Consider the following 16,853-nt stretch of genomic DNA (forward strand, 5'->3'; position numbering starts at 1 on the left):
AGTTGGTGTAATAGGCTATACCAGTGGGAGGAAGGAATGGGATATGGACTGAATATCAAACACAAAAAAGTCTGCACTCCTGAAACATTGTACTTTGACAGACTCTATTTATTTTGGAGTGTACAACAAATCCATACAGGCAGAAAAAATAACAACAGACAGGTATTTACTGGAAAGAAATATCAACCGCTGTCTGACATTTTCAAGTATTATCCAAGCATGGGTTTGTGATGCATGGTGCTCAAATGCGATAGCACAAGGTTCAGGCTTGACCGTAAAAAGACACCAAGGGGGCTGCTGGGCTTGGTGAGCACTGTACTGACAAACTAGTTGATTACAAATAATTGCCACAGAAACAGGGCACTGCACTGCACTGCAATCAGGAGAGAGACAAAAAAAATTACAAATATTGCGTTAAATGATGCTTGTTTGCCAAAATGATAATTGTTTGTTGCAACCTCTCTATTGATGCAGAAAGACATGTCTCTTCCTATGGACAGGTTTACATAAAGCATCACCAAAGAATGACCTTAAAGAACAAAGAAGAACTGACCATGAACAAATTTAATCACTTTAGTTTAAACCTGGAATTTTACTTGAACTCATGCTTTAGCAGTTCATTTTATAAGCTTACTCTGCTGAAAACTATTTCATTGTTATAATTATTTATATATTTTACTATATTCTGCAGGTAATATACTTTTTTATGTCTACTTCCCATTGCTTGTTAAAAAAAAATCTTTCTGCCCAGCAATATAAAAATTTCTGATGCGTGTCTGCGGTTCCATGTGTGGACATTACTGTCATTACTGTCATCCATCATCTGTGCATCAGCAATTAGTGCCACTTATAGGTCATTAAGGAGGGGCAATGAGATAACTGATTGACAAGAAGTCTCAATTGACCTCTTGCTGAAGGATGACTGAATTGCAGAAAGCTGCCTTAAATGAACTGGTATCTGTATTCATATGTAATATAGGTTGCTTGCTGCTTACTGTGCCATCTGTTAAGAAACCAATGGCAATGCCAAATACATTTATGGCAACAGACCATGACCACAGTTTATAGGTGCATTTCTAGTGTGGAATTTTGAAACTAAATTAATTTCAATGTATTTCTGCCCATATCCAAGGTCAGTGAGCTGCTTTCCCATGACATCTGTGGTTTGACCAAAGATAGCCTTCCAATCCCCAAGCTTTATTTTCCCCTCAGACAGGAAGTTAAATCACACCTGTAGCTGTAGGTGTATTTTGCATCTCAATTACCTTCACTCTCGCGGAAACAGAGGGCTACGGCCACCAGCACTGCGAGGTGGAATTGGCCCAGGAGCCGCTGACCCCTGACCCCGGCTCAGCCAATCACGGTCGGCAGGACTGCAAGGCGGTGGTCTCGGGCCTGCTGTGTGGCAAGCCGGTGAAGTGGGAGGTGGCCTTCGACATCGAGCCCTACCTGAAGGGGCGGGAGAGAGAGGAGAAGGTTCACGAGGACCTGTGGAACGAGACCTTCCACCACCTGGCCGGGCGCTCCATCATTCAGGACTTTGAGCAGATGGCGGAGAAGGAGTGTGAGATCGAGCACGGTGAGCGACGGTCCGCGCTGTTCAAACAAAAATCGATCACCCCTAAAGTAATCTCAGACGCCTGGCATTTCGCTCCTTAAACATTTCTTAGGTTTTAATTAGAGGAGGATGTGAGGGAACTTTCTGTGCTTATGTATTTTTTCCCCCACAGGTTCGGGTAGAAGGTACCAGGCCTATGCCATTCATACCAGCAAAGCCTGCAATATTCTCAGTAAATACACAGCGTTTGTCCCTATTGATCTGGACACAAACGAATACTTGCAGACACTTGTTGAGTACACAAGACCAGGTGAGAGGCAACTTTTCTAATCATGTGCTAATACACACTGCCTGGCCACCTAGCCTTAAAAGCTTCAGGTTTAAGAAACGGTCTTTTGTTCAAAGTGACAACGTTAAAGACTGGAAGGTTTATTTCATCTGAGCAAGTGCATTCGAACAGGGAAATATGCAAAGGAAATAGCTTGAATTTCGGCAATGAACTGGACTCAGTATTGTATGTTTAAGTGTGTTGGAGGTTTTAAATATGAGAACTGCTTTGCTTGGTAAATTAGAAAACAATGCTTTTGTAGACAGCTCTGGTGGTCAACAGTATCCAGGCAACATTTCCTTGTTTCCATAGTACTTTTAGTCCCTGTTACATTCCCCCAAAGGCAGGGCTATGCATGGCTAATTGTGATCACTCACTCACGGATGACCTGTGGGACGCATGCGCAGGTGGTGCTTCGTTTAGTAGTAGGACGCATGCGCAGGTGCATCTCCCAAAATCATCACTTCGAACGGCACAAGATTTTTAAGCACAGCTTTATCGCCTAACGTTACTTTAGCTAACTCTAACATGTTAGCGTTTCGCCTACTTTAGTTAACCTACTTAGCGCGTACCACCGATAGAGATGTTTGGACACACTGAGGACAACAAATAATGTTACAGAGGTGAGGACATGCCATAACTAGCTAGCTATATAGTTAGCCAAGTTTTTCTCATGACACTTTGTACAGGTGCACGGTTTCGTGCTTGTTCACTTACACTTGCACTTGCTAACCCCCTCAGGCAGAAGATCCACACTTGGGCATACCTCCACACATCCCCTGACCCTCTTTAGTCAACCTTGTAACATGTAATGTAATGGGCGTGTCCTCGGTCAGGGCAGGAGTGGTAGCATCGCTGTGCCTGATTACTGCTGTAAGCCTCAGCCTGTGAAGCCATCGCAGTGCTTTCCCTGTCCTTTCCCCAGCGGAAGCTGTGAAGCCCGGTAGCCAAGCGGGCTCGCGTTCTGGAAGCCGGAAAAACCGCGGCTACTCCATCGGGCTGGGACGCTCCCAGTCCGGCTGCATGTCCGAGGGGGGCGAGGACGGCCTCCTGCCAATCAGTAAGCCCCTCCCACCCTGAACAACTACCACTATGCAGCCAGAACAATACATTTTCTGAAACTCCAGAAATTTGTTTATAAAAACAATGTGCAACCGGCATAAAACACTATACAATCTGTACTGTAGTATGAGAGGGACAGGTTTAAGGGGCTTCAGAACACCTTCTGGAACATTCTTTGCAAGTGTAAACAGGTGCTGTACATGTGAACCAGACGGGTACGGATACATTGGGCCTGTACTACTCTCCACTTTCGGTTCTCTAGCGCTTCACAATCAGCTGGAGATATACAGCAGGGACCAAAAGTCTGAGGACACTACCAAGAACTGATTGTTTTCATTATTTATCAAGGGCTCATGCAATTGTGATGCTCCATTTATACTTTGTATTCAGGAATATATATATTTTTAATAATATAAAAAAGGTGTGTGAGTATTTATTGAAAGTCAAAAATTGTTAGTACTTGGTATGTCTTGCCTTTCGCTTTGATTGCTGCTTTCACTTTGCTTGGCATTGATTTCACCAGCTTATGCAACGCCTCATCTATCTCATAGCCGATCTGTAACTGGATGTTTGGCCTTTTCCCTCTTCAACTGTTCCTAAGGATGTTCGATTGGGTTTACTGTAGGTACGGTGACTGTGGTGGGAATGCCATCCTAATAAGCTCCCCTTGTTTTCAACGTGTTCTTGAATGAGAAGTGTAACTGGAGTATCATATAACTGTTAGCACATTATTCATTGATAAAGAATGAAACTGACCAGGACTTTGTAGTGTCCTCACACTTTTGTCCCCATTGTATCTCCTCACTGGGTAAGGCCACCCATAGTCTGGAGAGTTGCTGGTCCAAGAAACAAGTACCTTCAGTACCTTCATTGTGACTCATTTCCCCATTGAAATAACCTTAATACAGCCTTTCATCTTCCGCTGCGCTGTCCCTAATCAAATGTTGTTGTCCCAGTGCCCATTAACTGATGCATTTTAGAAACAGACAAAGCCACCACATGCTTACGGTTGGCGATGTAACGCATTTTAAGTGCTTTCAGAGCGGAAATTTGTTAGCGGTGATTTGTTGCGGTGGGAGAGAGGAAGAAGAAATGTACAGGTAGTACTCTTTAAAAGTTCCACGGTTTAAATGCTGGAAGCGTAAAATATATTTTTCATGCTGCCATAATTTGACGGTTGCGGTTACTGAGACGTGGATTGGTGCAGTGGATGGGAATGAATAGAATGTCATGGGGCATAAACTGAGTTTTTAACTGCAGACCACTCATTTTAATAAGACGTGAGAGAATGTAATATAAATGGGGGGTGTGAAGACTGATAATGAGAAGTTCCAAGGGTAATGTTTCCTTATTTCTTATTCTCTTCAGTATTTGCATAAGTGATCTATAGATAAGAACACCAGCAGCAAAATAGTTACACTTTTATAGGATAAGCAAAATTAGAATTTTCTCTGTTTGAAAAAGTCTTGGGAATAGCAGTTGATAAAAAGATTTATCAGATTTATCCTTGTGCCATAGCATTAAAAAAACCAACAGGGTACTAGGATACATAACCAGAAGAATTCAGTATAGATCAAATTAGGTTATATTGAGCTCTGCAATGCCTTTATGACACTTAGAACATTGTCTGTCGTTCTGGTCACAACACTCTAAGAAAGATATAGAAGGTCTTGGAAAGGTATAAAGAAGGACAACTAAATTGGTTTCAATTGTGAAAGTTTTGAGGTAAGAAGGAATGTACTATAGATAACCTACTCTGGTCATAGTTATTAATGATCTGTGGTTTAAGGTGTTGAAAATGTACATTTGTTGGTAGTGTCCTACCCAGGAATCGAACCTGTGACCTTTAGGTTACAAGACCAACTCCTTACCCATTATACTATGCTGCCGTTCCAAGCTGCATGGAAAGGAAATGGAAAGGATCAATCGCAACAGGACAGCAATTAAACAACAACAATAAACAGACACATATCACGCGACACAGTGTTCAGAGATCTCTGTGAGGCATCCACTGCACCGCATCAATGACAACAGCTTGTTTCTCGATGGTTAGCTCTTTCTCAACACCAAACATGATGTAAATAGTAATAGCAAAGTATGCTAATTATAATTGTTATAATTGGAGGTTTACTTAAACCTTTGAGCTGCCTCCTGCATGGAAATGAAGATGTTAGCACTGTTTGTTTACCGAATCCATTTGTGTTTCTTTTTTTTGTATGGGGGGGGGGGGTGGACAAATGTGCTTCTGTAATCTGTAAACCACTCTACATAGTAAACATAATTATTCATTTCTATAGTTACATATATGAAACTCAACCATGCATTTGTCTCAATTAAACTGTACTATGGCAATGGTCTTTTAGCAGGCCTTCCTCAGTACGGTAATGAGCCTGAAGCAAGACTACAAATCAAAACAAAAAAGAAAGCACCTATCACCCCCATATTTCAGTCTTTCCTGGTTGCCTGTAGCTCTCAGAATTGATTTTACAATCCTTGATGTTGTTTTTAAGGAATTACATGGTCAAACACCTTTTTCAAATATTGGTTCATTACTCTGGGAGTCCCCTGGATAACTATTGATTTTTTAGCAGAATAAATACTGATTAAAATCATCCTGGAGGCTGCCTAATTTTTAGTAACCAAACATGAAAATGAAAGTCCCCATCCAATATACTGGCCAGTGTTTTCACAGAGACTGGGCAATGACAGTTAATGAGCTGAAAGCTTAAGTGGTACACATGTTAAAGAGAACGGACAGAGTGTATCTTCTTGTTCCAGGCGTTCACAATACCCTGGATAATTTCTTTTTCTGACCCCAAAAATCCTAGACTGCACTCTCAAAAGAAAGCATAGAAGTTGCTACAATTTGGAATTATTATACCCATGAGTGGAGATTCTGATTTTGGCACCAATTATTGTTGAGGGCTTGAGAGTTCGCCAGCTGCAGTAATTTCAAAGCCTGACGCACGAGAGGGAAGTTGCCAACAGCACGCCGGCTAGCAGAGTCTGAGGTTATCACAGACACGTCCTCGCACTCTTTTCGCCTGGCACCTTCGGTTAAACTATTTTTGTAGCACAAGTTAACCAAATAATGTCACCGTACCTTGCTTCACTGATGTTAACCTACCTTTCATCACTTATGGATCATCATTTCAGGTCCTGTTCCATAGAAAAATTGGCGGACTGCATTTCATATTCTTTGTTGTTATTATTTTAGCATTGTGATGTTTCTCTCTGGGAAGGGGGGAGCGGGTGCATTGAACTTCCTGCTGAATGCGCTGTGAAGTCGGACCAAAGGCGAACCCGTTTCCTGTTGTTTTCAGGTGTGGACGATGGCGCATCTCCCTGTAGCAGCCCCTCATCTTCAGGCTGGGAGAGATGCAGCTTCATCGAAGGTCTGTGGCTACGTCTCACTTAACGCATTTCCACACCGTGCCTTTTCGTTTCTCTCTAACTGTGACTTTGTTTCGGGGGAAATGAATGCGTGTCAGACAAGAAGCAACATGAGAAAACCTCTCCACAGTCATATTTTATCTAGCCTCTGCTGGCAACACCCCCCCCCCCAACCTCAGCTTTTGGTGTAGTTTTCACTGAACATAGAGCTCAAAATAATAATATTAATAGTGATAACTGCTATTTGTCTGAAAAGTCTTGAAGAGTAGGTTTTCAGAATTTTTTTTTCAAAGTTATAAGTAATGCTCTAGAAGTCCATTGGTTTCAATTACCAGTAATGATTGTTACATTGGCAGTGGAATGTTCAGTTAAGAACATTCTAATCACATATTTGTGATCTTACACCTTAAAGCATTAAACCAGTATGAGGCAGTATGACGATAGCAGTGCGTGTCGTGCTGTCGCATACACGCGTGTAAGGCTGAGACCTGGACTGTGAGGACAGCAGGGTCAGCTCCTCCCCTCAGCACGACGCAAGCTGCTTCTGCCCTCGTATTGCGCGCAGGGCACTCCGAGGGGCAGCGGACAAATGAGCCTGATGCCCCTCTCTTTCAGCCAATCAGAGGAGCCCATCGGTGACCTCGGAGCATTCCCAGAAATCTCTGGAAAGCCTCTTCTCTGCCAGGTGAGTGCCATCACACCCCCCCCCCCCCCAAGGCATCTCTACTGGAGAACTGTAACTACAACATTTCAATTGGTAACAGAGTTATCTGGTTCTCTAGAACATTAATTAATGAAAAGGCCTGTCCAAGGACAGAATGTCTATTGCTATAACAGAAAAGAGCTCTGCAGATAAATAAATGAGCTACTTTTAAAGAATTGATTACCAGACAGAACTGGGTGCGCATCCACAAAATCAGTACCGGGTGAGAAAGTGTAAGCACTCCAAGGTAAAAAGAATGCTTTTCTCTTTTCCTTAATTTACTTTTTTCCTTATTCTTTAATCGATTTTAACAGAACAGTACAATAAAACACCCAATGTTTCGGCCAAAGCCTTTTGCAGAATGTCAATAGGCACAGCGCAGTCTTTGGTCTCCTTTCACAGACAGCCCGTCGTGTTTCAGCTTTAGGGAGTGGGACATAAAACTTTCAGTTTTAAAGACGCTTGAGGATCTGTAGAATCTGTGACTCCCGGACACTTCTAACCCACCATGTTGCGTGATGCTGTCTGTTTAACACTGCTGCTCACAAGAGCTGAACTCTAACATCTTTCTTTGTAAACCTTTCCGACACGACCGTTAAACCGACAAACTATGCAGATACAGTCAAATTACGCAAAAAGACAGATCAAAGTATTTTCCACTCCTGAAAATAGGTTTTCAGGAGGATTACGTTCTCATTCCTCCAGGCCCTTGAAGGGCTGGAGTGGCTCAGTTATGTGCTTTCACATTTCATTTCATGATCCAGACAGTCAGCCGGGGCTTACGAAATAGTGCTGCTCTGGGACTCCTTCACTTCCTCTGCCTTTTCTCTCGCAGAAGCCCCGCAAATACCGTTTTATTCTCAGCTAAATGCCGTGTGTATATGCATGTTGTGTGTATACAGTATGAGTGTTTACATCAGTGGTCACCTGTGTTTGTGTGTTTTGTGTTTTGTCTCCGAGGTTAGTCAGCACATTCCTAATAACTCAAATGTGCTGCATCACATTTCGAAATAATTTACACTGGCTATATTGTGCTAGACTGTGGCTGTAACTGTCATAAGTGTGCGTGTGCGTGTGTGCATGCGTGCATGTGTGTGTCTGTGTTTGGATTTTATGCCTGTGTGTGTGCGTTTGTGCGTGCTTGTGTGTGTCTGTTTGCGTCCTCTGCACTTTGCTTTTCGAACCTGCTGAACTCATGAACGATGCGACACTTCCACAAAGATTCCAACCAAGATTTAAGTGGCCTGTGCTGCAGGCAATGTGAAAACATTAATATCAACCATTAGCACATTTTGTACCGGGGAAAATGAGTTAAGGCTTTGTTTTGCTCATCGATGAGAACACTTGGGAGCATTCTTAGCGGTTTGGGCTGGGGGAAACAGATAAATGCATTTTCGGCTTTGAGCTGCTGGGGTGCCTAATTCCTCCATCACACACGCTTTGTTTATTTATATCCCCTCCCGGAGTCATTATCAGAGCTAGCCGTGGGTAACCACGATGTTCTCAGACTAAACAATCAAAAGACACAGGCAACCGTGAGAGCGCTTCACCTAGTGGGACTTGTTTGCAAAGCCCATCTCAGTCAGATCCCCGAGTAGATTGCACTTTAATAGCATTCATAATTTTATGAATGACACATTGAGCTGGCCATTACTCAACTAGGATTTAATATTTTCAGGCTTGAGAAATCTCAGCTCTGCAGAGAAATCTGGAAGCGATATTTAAATGTACATATTAATGACAAAATGTATAATGAGAGCAAGTGTGCTATTACTGAATGCAATCCAACAAAAAAGATTTATTTGCAAACATTTAATAGGCCTAACAGATGCACCGACTCAAAGCTCAACACTGGAATTGGTTATGTATTGTGACATTACATTTATGACTGCACACAGCTAGGCTATTAAAGCAACTAAAATAAAATATGTACGAAGTATTTATTTGTATGTAACAAACAGCAGATAAACAAAATGGCAGACCTATGCTACTACATATAGCCTAATGAAATGTTTTACTTTGTGTTGACAACAAAACATTTTCTATGTTTCACAATTTAAGTTACAGAAAATTAACAGGCTATCCCAACCAACATAAGATTAGTAATGAACAATACTGAAAACATTAGATGCACTGGGGCTGTTTTTAGAGAATAACTCCTCTTATTTTTTACAAAATAAAAATTTTATACAGCAAATACAAAAGAGAATGCTGAATTTCCTTATATATTTCACCAGTAAAACATGCTTTTAAATGCCACCTCAGGATCTTATGGTAAATTTGGCATTTCCTGGGGCCAGATTATTAAACCCTACACTTGACCTGGGTGGTCCTGTCACTCAAATGCTGGCCCGTTTTCCATAATATGCTTGTGCTTAGTGTCAGAATTTTGAGGGGTCAGAGAATCATTTTCCAAAATGTTTTTTTTCTTCAGTATTTCTCTTTATTCCCTCTGGAAAACATCCACTGTGCAGAATCTGTTTGCGAATGGCTCTATTGAAAGGATTTAAGGTTTGATTTGTATGACCTCCTCTCTCTCTCTCTCTCTCTCTCTCTCTCTCTCTCTACATTTGTCACTCGGCCTTCACAGTACCTCTCAACGATGCTTTATGTCCACTCTTCTCTGCCATTACATTGCAGTACAGTCACTTAGCAAGTTCTCTCATCTAGAGCAGCTTGCAGATGTGGAAAACATCAGTGTTACTCCGTAGGTGATTCAGGCCCATCTCACTTAGCTTTAAGGGCTCTTTTTAAAATCTGGATTTTTCCCCTGCTGTGAAAAACACCTCAGGTTGTGAGCTTTCACCCTGATGGTTTCGACGAAGCTAGACGAACGCCACAGCTGCAATTTAGCCAGTCCCCGAGGCCTCAAAACGGACCGCCACACTCTCCTTTGTGGGCTCGGATCCCCTCTGGGGAATGAATGGGGCGGAATTTTCTCTAGCCGATAGATTTGATCACGTTGGCACCTTTTTTACGCCAGATCGCTGTTCTTTCTCTGAGGAAAGTATGTGTTGATGTCGATGACATACGGTGTGCGGTGTGTGTGTGTGCGGATATGATGTTTGCGGGGCCCCGTGTGTCTCTCTGTCCCCCCCCAGGCTCAGCCTGACCAGGGCCAGGCTGCTGACCCGAGCCGCGCGGGGGTTCATGTGCCGACCGCCCAGTAAAACCAGCGAGTCGACGAGCGAGAGCGAGAACAAGGACTACATCCCCCTGGTGGGTAGCCTCCCCACGAGCTCTGCTCCATCAGCCGGCTGGAGAAACCCTCAAAACTGGACAGAACCACCCACATTTGGGAGGGAATTTCTGAACCAAAAAATAGTTGACAGTTGGATTAACAGATCATGGAAGAGTAGGCAGCATTTAAAATCAGAAAGTAGACTTTCCATTCCTCTAACCAAGTAGCACAATCAGTGACATATTTCCCCATTAAAAAGCGAGAGAAGGGTTGGTTTACCCACATGTATATTTAAATAAAATAGAAGAATTATCTGAGATTTACAGTCTGTGAACAGATTTTGTTGATGCAGCACCCATTACCTTAATAGTCATGCATCTGAATTAGTTCGTATGATCAGATTGAAGTGTGTCAAGACTATAAAAGGTATAGTTCTTGGGCAGATATTGAGTTTCAGAGGCTAATGGTGACTCCAGAGACAAAATAGCTGGCTCCCAGTTGGCTGAGGTAAAAAAAAAGCCAAACTTGTTAAATAAATAAATAAATAAATAAATAAATAAATAAATAAATAAATAAATTAGAATCTAATATTCCAAAACATCAACATGGTCAACATGACTAAATGCAGATAGCTATGATCTTGTGACCGTGGTGCTGAAAATCACCAAAAGCTTGCTTGGCTAGCTACTTATGCACCGCAGTCAGGTAAAGTTAGTGGATAGCAAGCTAGCAAGGGCATATCATACTGCTTAGCTAGCTAAATTTATAAATGGTGTAGCTAGGGTATAGCTAAAGCAGAACTACCACATAATGTGAAAAACATTAGAGTTTACCAGATGAGAATGGCAGGTTTTCATTAAAAAAGCACACTGTTACTGTGTAAAGGCTATGTTGTCTGCATCCAAAGCATGGTTGACAAATTAAATTAGTTTCCATAACAAAAAACTATGACTTGGTTGTGTCATGTTGGGTTGGATCTGTCATTAATTCTCAGCTCAAAATTTGACTTGAATCTCATTGGCCATCACTAAATATTCAAAACCTCTAAGACACCTAATTCGACTTGATTGAAGACCATGATTAGTTAATTAGTATAATCGGGTGTCATAATGTTGAGCTAAAAGAAAAACTCACACCGACTCTTTTCAGATAAGATTGGACACCTCTGGTTTAATGGATTACATTAAATAGTTATACACATTTTTATATTTAGCATACCCAACATAAAGTACTTCAGGAAACATTTGATAACTCCCAGCACTTTTTTTGAGGCACTTCCAGGCCTTGCTAGTGCTTCAGTTGCACCTCTGCAGTGCCTCAAAACCTCATTTTGGGTCTTACAAAACCCCTAGGTCCTCATTGGGCTGTTTGTGGGTAAGGGGTGTAGTCAAGGTCAAGGGCCGTGTTATGACAGCTGGCTTGTTTTAAAAATTCAGATGTTAGCATCCATCTTGCAACAGTTGGTGCTATTTGTCATTTACCCGTTGCAGGTGTCCTTGCAGTTAGCCTGTGGGGCCTTTGCCCTGACCAGCACCTTCTCTGAAGCCATCAACATCCCCATTGACAAGCTGAAGTGGACGTCTCCCTTCGCCAGCCACAGGGGGAGCCTAGCGCATGTGTCCCACTCGAGCAGCCGCAAAAGCGAGAGCCAGGACGAGGGCGGGGCCCACTCCGGTTCCCCCCCAAAAGAGACCTCGGCCGGCCCGGCCCTCCACGCAGAGGAGCCCCTCCTCAGCCCCTCCCCCCTGGCCCGGAGCCCCCGGACCGAAGGCGAGCCCCACTCGCCCGCCCACTCGGACAGCGGGCGGGGCTCGGAGTCCTCGGAGGGCATGGAGACCCCGCTGCCGGCCACGCCCTGCCCCCAGCAGACGCTGGCGGAGCCGGAGAGCATGGTGTGGGCCACAGCGGTGGCCCTGGCCTGGCTGGAGCACAGCTCGTCCTGCTACTTCATCGAGTGGGAGCTGGTGGCGGCTAAGGCTAGCATGTGGCTCAGCGCACAGACCATCCCGGAGGGCCGCGACCTGGCCGCCGTCAAAGCCGCCGCCAACCAGCTCTTCATCATCCTCCGGCACTGGGAAGAGAACCTGCAGCTCAACATGCTGTGCTACAACCCCAACACCGTCTGAGCGCGCACAAGGGCTCTCTCGTATGGAAAAAGTTGTGCTGCCGCTCCCTTTTCAATGGCCCAGGTGACCTGTCAGTCGTTTCCCACAAGAAGCAAACCTACCTTCTTGAAACTGAGGAAAATAAATATTTAAACATTGAAAAGACTAAGTTTCTTCAATTATTTGGAGCAAACCCTTTTGTGAAAGAGTTAGGTTATCACTATGAAAAGTACAACATTTATTTACAACTGTAGGTCTCACTAGTCACTTTGAAGCAAAGTGGCTGCATGGGAGTTTGATAAGAATTTATGCCATGTACTTTTCTGTTGATCGACCAATTCCTTAATTAAATGGATTACTTGTCAACAAATAGTTAACCACATGGTCTTTCAATGTTTTGATTATTGTTTTCTTCAATTTAATGAAGGATTGCTGTTCACATCCTATTGATGAATGGCATCGGAACAGAGATGGCTTGACTTCAGTTATTGTGTTTTTTAAATGTTTGTGGGAAGCAGTTTGTGTGGGTATGAGCACTGTTCTTCTGGCTTGCTTTATCCCGTCACAGTACTATGTCCGTGTGTGTTTAAAGTGATGTGCTCATGAATATTGGGGTGGGTTAACATACAACGTGCTTGCCAAACGCTGTCTTTGTGGTTGCGTCTGACAACGTTGAGAACGAGATGTGGTTGTGGCATCGGCAACAAACAGCCATCTAAATCAGGACAGAATGGGAATCTCTAGCCTCACTAAATGTCTATAAAAGGAGGACACAGTTAACTGTAAGCTTTGGGAAGATGAATGGGGACACGGAGGCAATGGGAATCTTTAACCTTAGGGAATATCTATCATATCTGCAGATATTGTGGAACACTGAGATACGTGTTTGCCTACTAGCTCTTTATTCCCATTCTCCAGGTGTATCCAAATTTGTTTCATCATCTAAACTGGATATTACAAGACCTTTCCAAACTCCACAACCCACTTAAAAAGCAAGCACAATCTTTGCTACCCACCCCTTAGGAAAACTGTAGCATTTAAAAAGGCTTTTGAGACAAATGTCAAAATAATTGTCCTTGTCACCTGCCTTTAGCTTAGCAGGGGTCCAATCTGAACCTGGCTTTCCGTCCCGTTTGCGCGAGCGGCTGCGGAACGGGTCGCACGTTTTTCGCGCCGACCTCGCAGCCCACCTCGACGGCCCCATTACCAGTCGGCGTGTTCCGTGAATTCCCGAGCAGCTGAGCCGCTGAACTGCGGCGTGCCGACAAGCCCGTAACGGCGAGAGCCTCGTCTCCTCGCGCTCCCCGCCAACGCCGGCCCTCTCTCAGCTGCTTCGCATTCTGTCCAGAGTGCCGCTCCCTTGCCTTCAATTAGGATTCAGTGACCCTTGCGGTCTGCTTGCCCGACGTTCAGTATTATACAAAACTACACGGCTCACATTACAAGGCCTCGTTATCGTTTATTTGCTCTCTTGAAAGCAAAAGGCTGGGGGTTTCAGGGCATGTTATAGGCTGAGCAGGTATTTAAATGTCTGAAATGAGCTAGAATTACTGATTTCTAATCATACATTTAATTAAATCATGATAGAAGGGACCTGCAATACAGAAAATAAATAGACTTTTCTGGTGTGACAAGCAGAAGGTGTACATGAAGTAATGCACAGGGGAAGTCTGCCCACACTAACAATTAATGTGTAGTGTCTTAACACTTTCGATGTTTACAGTGGTATTTTTCAGTGGCTATCCAGACCCCTCAACTCACTATTGAACTAGCCATGCAATAGCTGTGCTACGTAAACTGACAGTGCAGTTTCTTTACAGTATGATAATTTCATCCAAATCGCATATCTGTCAGTATTAAAAGTACGAAAACATGCAAGCATATGATGTCAGACCGGTTCACAGTTGCATTGATACAACATGCAATGTTTGAGAATCATAGCACCTGTTTAGCAATTGTATAATTTGCTCTTCCCCCATCTGATCAGATGTTTTGTCATTTTGGTGATCTGTGATTGAAATTCGTCATCTTTCCTGCTTTGCGCTCTTTAGCCTTAAGTGCCTATTTATCTTGCTTAAGCGTTAATTGAGACTTGATGTCAGAAATGAAATGTCTTGCCATTTCCTCTGGGTCTGTCCAGAGAGACTGTTATATCAGAGGTACATTCAACTGCACCACTGATCTTCATTTCTGGTCCTGGAGAGCCGCAGGGTCTGCTAGTTTTTGTTTCCGCCTTGATATCAGCAACCAATTCAGACCCAAGAAACCAGATGAGGTGACTTAACTGTGTAATCGACTGCTTTCATTAATCAATTAAGTATCGAGTAAGGACAAAAAGACAAAACAAAAAACAAACCAGCAGACCCTGCAGCTCTCCAGGACTGGGACTGAAAATCACTGAACTACATTAACTGTTGGCTAACTGTTTTCAGCAAACTGTAATATTTAAACCAATTTAGCAAAACCATTTAAATTAACATTTCACGCACCAACAAATGTAGTGTTCTAGCAAAATAGTGTCAGGTTTATCATCATTTGTTACCAAAATGGCTACCTGGAGAGGAGAAAGCTATCCTATATCTAGCAACCCTGCTTGACAAACCAACACCTTGTTAGTAAGCTAACATTGCTCAGTGATGTGCATAATGCTTTGCTTCTTTGAGTCCAAGTCCACATAAAAACTCCACAATAGTCATAAGAGTCGGGGAAGGTAGTCTGTACGTTTAAACAGGCTTAACACAATGAACTGCAGCACGTAGTCATTGTGCTCTCCTCCTGTCTGCTTTAGTCAGCCATGTGCCATTTTTTGTTTGCCACCCACTATGGTATTAAGCTTATTGATTTTGTTAGCAAACAGTCACGGCAAACAGAAAGCCAACAGAAAATCTTTGCATAGTTGAACGTAACTCTGTTTAGTTTTTTGTATATCTCAGTAGCAAAACACGTGTATTTGTTTGCCTGGATCAAGATAATTTGTTTGTTGTGTAGTATTCATATACAACTGTTGAATCAATTTCAATCAAAATCAATTCTTTGAATTTTATTTTTCAGAAATGATTTTTAAAGCAGGTGATATCAGAAGTGTTCAGATTAACATGTTAAATACCTTGGCCCTAACCTGTCAAAGAGATATGAAATATGTACTTGGCGAAAGAATACCTAATGATAACCTTTTTTATGAATTCATTCATTCCATTGTTAATCTTGCCAGAAAGCCATTGATTTAAAAAAAGCATATCTGTAAAATGACTTTAGCAGATGTCTCATTGGCCAGTGAGATGCAACGACTTTAACAACAACACACGCACGACACACGCTTCAGTGAAGATTATTGGCAGGACAACTGACAATGTTCATTCTGCTTCGTTGAAATGTTATTGGGCCTGCTGTGCTGAAATCTGTCTGTCAGCATGAGTTCTGGAAATATCAAAAAGTTAAAAAAAAAAACACCTACCCATCATGATTGTGGTTTGCGGCTTTACCTGTAAACTCGGGACGTGATTCTGAGCTGGAGTTGTGTTTCTCAAGTGGCGTGCGTATTTTAAGAAGGTGTTTACTGTTCAATGCTGTATGGTGCCACTAGTGCTGTGTTTTTTCTACAGGTCTCGGTAATATGATGGACTGTGTCTCTGCATGTAATAAAATATCAGAGCAAACGGCTTCTCAGAAATCCTTCCTGAAAGCATTTAAATGTTGTTAATGCAAATCATGTGACACATTATACACAATGCTGGGAAATCAAGGGGACAGGACTGAAATGGAAAATGTCCATCATACAGTGACAATAATGATTCGATGATTCACCCCCTGCCCCCTTCCACCACACCCCCCCCCCCCTTCCCCCCCACTCATATCTTGAATCTGGCATTTGAGTCCAAGGAAGTTCAAGAGACAAAGTAAGCTCATTTTAACTCTGTTTTCTGCTTACCTGATAGAGAATGAGGTGTGTAATTCTCTAAGGCAAGGGTTAAACCTGTCAACGTATCAACAGACATTGTGCCTGATAACTAATTAAATGAGCCCAAAGAACTCCACCAGCCCTGATTGGTGGTGAGGACACCTATTATTTGATAAGGTAAATTGTCAGACAAATAGAATTTTTTTTTTTTTTTTAATTTACTACTGTTACTTAAAAGAAATACAAATTTTTCACATTTTTGACTAACCAGATTAGTTTATAAGTTAATTATGTTGACAGTAGTCTAGTTGAGAATACAGCAGTATTTTTTTGTATTTAAGTCCTGACTTATTTTGTACTTTGTAATTTTCTGAAATATTATAGCCAGCACACTATGAAATTAACAGTTTGAAATCATCAATACAAAGTTTGAAATGTCAGTGCGTGAAAGACACACATTCTTATGGATCTCATTAAGATAAGCACACAATTTTCTGAACCACAATACATCTTCACCTATGAGATAATAGTTCACGGACATTTTAGACATCTAGAAATCGGATCAATATGTTACGGTACAGTAATACTTGTTATAGCCAGTAGATGCTGCACCACACTTCGAAAA

At 42.5% G+C, this 16,853-nt stretch overlaps 1 protein-coding gene across 1 annotated transcript in view; it reads left to right on the plus strand.

Annotated features, from left to right (window-relative positions):
• The window catches only part of vwa5b1 (von Willebrand factor A domain containing 5B1), a 47,777-nt gene extending 31,794 nt beyond the window's left edge, over positions 1 to 15,983 (plus strand). The window contains exons 16-22 of the mRNA XM_064299266.1: positions 1,286 to 1,579; positions 1,731 to 1,868; positions 2,812 to 2,946; positions 6,272 to 6,343; positions 6,957 to 7,026; positions 10,146 to 10,263; positions 11,716 to 15,983. Coding sequence (XP_064155336.1) covers positions 1,286 to 1,579; positions 1,731 to 1,868; positions 2,812 to 2,946; positions 6,272 to 6,343; positions 6,957 to 7,026; positions 10,146 to 10,263; positions 11,716 to 12,351 — 1,463 coding nt within the window. The 3' untranslated portion in view covers positions 12,352 to 15,983. The remainder of the gene's footprint in view (positions 1 to 1,285; positions 1,580 to 1,730; positions 1,869 to 2,811; positions 2,947 to 6,271; positions 6,344 to 6,956; positions 7,027 to 10,145; positions 10,264 to 11,715) is intronic.
• The last annotated feature ends 870 nt before the right edge of the window (positions 15,984 to 16,853 follow it).

This window comes from Anguilla rostrata, chromosome 11 (genome assembly GCF_018555375.3).
Source record: "Anguilla rostrata isolate EN2019 chromosome 11, ASM1855537v3, whole genome shotgun sequence".
NCBI classification, from domain to species: Eukaryota; Metazoa; Chordata; class Actinopteri; order Anguilliformes; family Anguillidae; genus Anguilla; species Anguilla rostrata.